General features: G+C 46.6%; 2 protein-coding genes across 2 annotated transcripts; one reads left to right on the forward strand and one right to left on the reverse strand.

Annotated features, from left to right (window-relative positions):
- The first annotated feature begins 859 nt into the window (after nucleotides 1-859).
- LOC128468996 (uncharacterized) lies at nucleotides 860-2,221 on the forward strand. The gene is made up of 2 exons (XM_053450799.1): nucleotides 860-951; nucleotides 1,867-2,221. The coding sequence occupies exons 1-2, from the start codon at nucleotides 875-877 to the stop codon at nucleotides 2,171-2,173; spliced, it is 384 nt and encodes a 127-aa protein (XP_053306774.1). The 5' UTR covers nucleotides 860-874; the 3' UTR covers nucleotides 2,174-2,221.
- A 1,557-nt stretch (nucleotides 2,222-3,778) lies between these two features.
- Nucleotides 3,779-4,444, reverse strand: LOC128468215 (histone H1B-like). Its single transcript, XM_053449908.1, has one exon. It carries the CDS (start codon nucleotides 4,415-4,417, stop codon nucleotides 3,779-3,781), a length of 639 nt encoding a protein of 212 aa, XP_053305883.1. The 5' UTR covers nucleotides 4,418-4,444.
- Between the last annotated feature and the right edge of the window lie 1,174 nt (nucleotides 4,445-5,618).

A 5,618-nucleotide genomic window follows, 5' to 3' on the forward strand; every position in this document is an offset into this window, starting at 1 on the left:
TACCCCGAAGCACCTTCCTGTGCCTCTTTGCGCCACCTTACCTCCTTTGTCACGGCCAGACATGATGACACCTACTCCACGATTTCCACAGCACAATACTCGCTTACGGCCGGCCCGCTTTCTTTTATGCGTACTGGACGGACCTGATGGGGAACTGCACCATGATGACTCAAGGGGGCGTTGCTTTTTGAATATATGCTTCACGTTGGTTGGCTGGAGAAGCTTCCAAGCATGCCTCAGACACCGATTGGCTATTTAGGAAAATCAAAAGTCCCGCCCGCGGAAAAGGAAACCGGATATGAACAATTCAAACCAACCTCCTTTGCGCCACTCCCTACACCAAGCCCGCGTCTGCTTTCAAAGATGCCTAGCCTTTATTAATCAAACCTCTCTACTGCATGAAGTACCTAAAGCTTCTGCCTCTCTCACCTCCACGTGATCGCTTTCGACGATCCCTCATTTACCACTAGGTGGCAGAATATCGCTGTAAATAAACGCCAAACGGAGAACAAGATTAAGGCGGGCTTTTAGCTTTCACCGTATCGCTGTTAACGGTCAGCCAGTACACAGGTTCACTAGGTAGGAGGCTGACCAAAAGAGAGGAGAAGAAATAAATAAATATAAAAAGAACCGCAGCTAACGAATAAATTAACGATTCGAGCATAAAAAAAAAAAAAGATAACTCTCCACACCGAAGTCGCTTGATCAAAGGCTGGCTTTTTCAAACCATCGTCCTAGTCTATGAAAAAGAGGGGCGTGATTAAGCGTATCCAATCACATTTACCGCTACTCTATAAAGGGCTTGAGTTGGCCATAGAATCGCTAGTCACGTTGTATCCGTCGGTGAATCACATCGTCACGCAGCAGTAGCAGTATGGCTTGCACCAAGCAGACAGCCCGTAAGTCCACCGGAGGAAAGGCTCCCCGGAAGCAGCTGGCGACCCAAGCTGCGAGGAAAAGCGCTCCAGCTACCGGTGGCGTGAAAAAGCCACATAGTTACTGTCACAAACCTGGGTTGGAAAATGCAGTTTAATATCATTGTTGTGATAGTTATGTATATCTATCGGTGTGTCTGTCTTCTGTGCCTTTGTTCTCCCTCCCGTGCTGCCCCTGTCCATGTTCCACATGCCCTGCCCCCATACGTTAACCCCTCGTATCCAGGACGCCATCAGCCCTTACCTACCGCACCATTTACCTTGCTATTAACCCACCGGGGGTGGGGTACGGAGCAAGACCAATTCGGGGGCAAAGCCTCCCCCGGATGCCTGGTCGCCGGGACTTCCGGAGGAGCGGAAAACGGCCGGTGCGGCTGCCGAACGCGTGCCGGCTATCTCGCGGTTCGTCCCGGGGAAACTTTAAACTGTTGTCGCTTGGGACCCCATTGACCGATCACGTCGCTTTTTGGACCAGATCTTCCTGGTCCCCGACCGCCCCCTCGGCACCCCTAAGATCGCCGCTGAGCCATCGGGATCACCCCGAGAACGATGAACAAATGTATACGGTCATTGCGGGGCTCGGTAGCCTAAGCACGGCGCCGGACTGTCTGGGCAGGGCGGGAAGATGTGTCCTGATTTATGACCTTTTTATCACCTAACCTGTATATAAGCCTGTGTGTTTCCCAATAAACTGTGTCACTTAGTCTTGTCTAATGCTTCAGGGGCTTGCTGGATCACTCACTGCCCTTCTCAGGACAGTTACAGCACCGGATTCAGCTACACTTCGGCGAGCTACGGTGCTCCTTCACCCAAGAATCCAAGCCGCATTCCTACTCCCTTCCCCGCTAGTATAGGCTACAGCTGGAAGTGGTTAACCCTTGTGGTTCCGGGAGGAAGCAACTAAGAATTGACGGGTGTACCCAGCCGGGGTACCCGAGGCCCGTCACAGTTACCGACTGGGCACCGTAGCTCTTAGGGAAATCCGCCGTTACCAGAAGTCTACGGAGCTGCTTATCCGAAATCTGCCTTTCCTGCGGCTGGTCCGTGAGATTGCTCAAGACTTCAAAACCGATCTACGTTTCCAGAGTTCTGCTGTTATGGCCCTCCAGGAAGCCAGCGAGGCATACCTGGTGGGGCTTTTCGAAGACACCAACTTGTGCGCTATTCACGCTAAGCGGGTTACTATTATGCCAAAAGACATTCAGCTGGCTCGCAGGATCAGAGGTGAACGTGCTTAAGTAAACGTGGTGTTGGCGAACGCTGTTTCCTCCTCACCCTCCCACAAAGGCTCTTAAGAGCCACCACATTGTCACTCAAACGAGCTTATGTTTTGTGTTTCCCTTCGCATACACGAAATGAACCCTGTTGCTCGCGGCTAAGCTTCAAACTTCTCACACCATTGATCCTTGGCCCTCTACCGAGCGAGCCGTTGAGCGGCCGAGTCCCCGGCTGGGCATAACGATTAACGCAAAAAGTCCACTAGGGGGCGCTCGTGTGTTCCATTCAATGAAAAATAAAACAGAGAAAAAATATATAGTGTAGGAGTAAAACAGTGTATAATGCCCTGCGTATCGCAGATTTCCCACTCACAGTGTGTTGATGGGGTTCAGTGCGTCGTAGAGATGGCCTTGAGGTCCATATACAGGGATATATACCGAGGAAACAAACCAGAAAAGAATCCAATAGTGTATTATGTATATAGCGCTAGATACGCAACAAGTGGAGATATACTTACACTTAAATAAGTGTCAAGATGCCCGTAATTTCTGGCGATGATCTGGTCACATCCGTGTATTCTTCTGGTTTGAGGGGTCCAATAGTTGGATACCAATGTGTGTGTGGTGTATAGAAACCGCCACTATCCACATAGAAGGTATGTAAAAAGAAATATTTATTCTTAATTAGCAGCCAGCTGGATCCATCTCAGCTGCAGCTTTAAAAAGTTTTTTAAAATAACATAAAAAGTACTGGTACAAATAAAAATACTGATACAAATAAAAAATATATCATAAAAGTCCTTAAAAAAAGTCACTCTACGCGTTTCGCCGTGTGCGGCTTCATCAGGAGTATTTTCTTCTCGTATGTGGAGGTCTTTTTAAATGTGCAGCACCATCTGTTGTGGCGTCTGACGTCAGTCCAGTAATTGCTTCCGGATTCCATTCGTTTGTCTGCCTGTAGAGATTAAGAATAAATATTTCTTTTTACATACCTTCTATGTGGATAGTGGCGGTTTCCTCGGTATATATCCCTGTATATGGACCTCAAGGCCATCTCTACGACGCACTGAACCCCATCAACACACTGTGAGTGGGAAATCTGCGATACGCAGGGCATTATACACTGTTTTACTCCTACACTATATATTTTTTCTCTGTTTTATTTTTCATTGAATGGAACACACGAGCGCCCCCTAGTGGACTTTTTGCTGTATTACTTCAACACCCGGAGAGTGTTGCTTAAGGGTTGCAGCTGTGGTTCCAGATACACAAGGAAAGCCATTAAGGTTGATTATTCCTACCATTCACTATCCTATTCCCTATACTGGTTATTCTCACTTTTTTTACACATAACGATTAACGGCAAGGCGTAATCTTTAAGCCCGCCCCTTATCTCTATTCTGTTACGGACAGAGCTCCGAGTGAGAGCGCTGGCCGAATATGTCAATCCATGCTTAACGCACAAGTATGGGGCTAGGCTTTCAGCAGGTGGCCCACATAGCCGTTGCCGGGTGATTAAACCCTGCTTTTTTTTCTTTTTCGGAGGTTCTGAAAAGAACCTTTTGTATGAGGAATTAAGTGGGAAAGCACACACCAGAGGCGCTCCAAAACCCATACCCCCCCCTCTCACTTTTTGGGGACTGCCTTTATAGCCTTGGGCTTAGCGGGGCTTTTGGCAGCCTTAGGATTTGAAGGGCTTTTGGATGCCTTGGGCTTTGTGGCCTTCTTAGCTGGGCTCTTGCCAGCTTTCTTCGCCTTAACAACCTTAGGCTTCTTGGGACTCTTGGCAGCAGCCGACAATTTCTTTATCTTTATCGGGCTTTTCTTCACTCCTGCAGGGGCCTTCTTGGGCGACTTTACAACCTTCTTAGAGGCTACTTTTTTAGGCTTTACGGGAGTTTCCTTCTTCTTTGATGTCTTCTCTTTGCTCTCCAGCTGCTTCTTGTATAGCTTGAAAGAACCAGAGGCACCGCTTCCTTTCAGCTGGATCAGGGTCTCTTTAGACACCAGACCCTTGAGAGCGAGCTTCAGGCGGCTGTTATTCTTTTCTACGTCGTAGCCGCCAGCAGCGAGTGCCTTTTTAAGAGCTGCGAGAGACACTCCGCTGCGCTCCTTGGACGCAGAGACTGCTTTCACAATAAGCTCAGAGACACTGGGACCGGACTTCACAGGACGGCTTTTTGCAGCTGCCGGCTTCTTCGGCTGTTTCTTCTTGGAAGAGGTTTCTGCCGGCGGAGGCGCCGGGGAAGGAGCTGTCTCAGCCATCTCAATCCCGGGATCCCGCCACAAAACAATTGCAATCGCACGTAAACACGGGGTTAAACCGCCAAACGTTTGGCTTTTATAGACGAGCTGCCGCACATTCATTGGTTCATGAGCAGTAGCCTGCGCGTCTATGATTGGACGCCGTTTCTGAAACCTCCCCATGCTGCCGAGGCATCGCTGGATTTGCATTCAGGGGGAGGGGGGTTTGAAAGGAAAATATATTTACCGTTTGCGCGTAAACGTCTCATCACACTTCTAATTTTATATCCTAACTCCAAAGCAGTTGAATTTCCTACACCGTGCAGCCCCCCCCCCAAAAAAAAACAAACAAAAAAACCTGCCAGGGAACAGCACCCAAGAGGTGTGAAATAATAAGTAAATAAAATAATAAATACATTCTTTAATATCACCTATTAAATATTAATTTACCCTTAAACTTAATCTATAAGTGTATATAAACCAATCATGAATTATTATTAACTATTATTTAAGAATAGCCTAATATTTATACATTAAAGAATAACATTAAATATGATGAATATTTTTAACTAATAATAATCAATTAAATAATTTAAAATAAATTGTATTTCTACTCCTAGTGCCTGGCTGCCTGCCGGTCTGATGATTGTCTTAGGACTCGTAGTTGACAAGAGTTTACTTAGGGGTTATTTATTATTAACGTATTATATTATTTATACAAGAAACAAAAACTGTCTGCGCTTCTTACCCTAATAAAGTTGGCAACAAATATATAAACATAATATAAATGAGAGGTTTTGGTTATATGAATTGGCCAAAGCATAATTAAGCTCACCCGCCACGTCAAGGCACACTCTCAATAGGGTGAGAACCTACTCTCACCTCCTACATAGTGGGCACACAAAGCAGTTTATACTGCTACCAAAACCTTATTAATGTGTTGGGGGAGGTGCAATTAAACCTCCTCCCTATTAACCCCTGGACAGCAAGCTGCAACCAGACTGATGAGGAGCCAACAACCTCAAATATGTGCAAACAGGGAAAAGAAAAAATGTCGGTGCGCTAAGCTAGTCACAGGCTCAAATAATACAAATGTGTAATACGAGGCCTACCAAACAGGTGTATTACACATTTGTATTATTTGAGCCTGTGACTAGCTTAGCGCACCGACATTTTTTCTTTTCCCTGTTTGCACATATTTGAGGTTGTTGGCTCCTCATCA

Source organism: Spea bombifrons, chromosome 11 (assembly GCF_027358695.1).
Source record: "Spea bombifrons isolate aSpeBom1 chromosome 11, aSpeBom1.2.pri, whole genome shotgun sequence".
Classification (NCBI taxonomy): Eukaryota; Metazoa; Chordata; class Amphibia; order Anura; family Pelobatidae; genus Spea; species Spea bombifrons.

Coding starts and splice junctions, on each gene's coding strand:
- LOC128468996 (XM_053450799.1), top strand. CDS start 875: ATGGCTTGCACCAAGCAGACAGCCCGTAAGTCCACCGGAGGAAAGGCT. Junction 952..1,866: donor CAGCTGGCGACCCAAGCTGC/GAGGAAAAGCGC, acceptor CCCAGCCGGGGT/ACCCGAGGCCCGTCACAGTT.
- LOC128468215 (XM_053449908.1), bottom strand. CDS start 4,417: ATGGCTGAGACAGCTCCTTCCCCGGCGCCTCCGCCGGCAGAAACCTCT.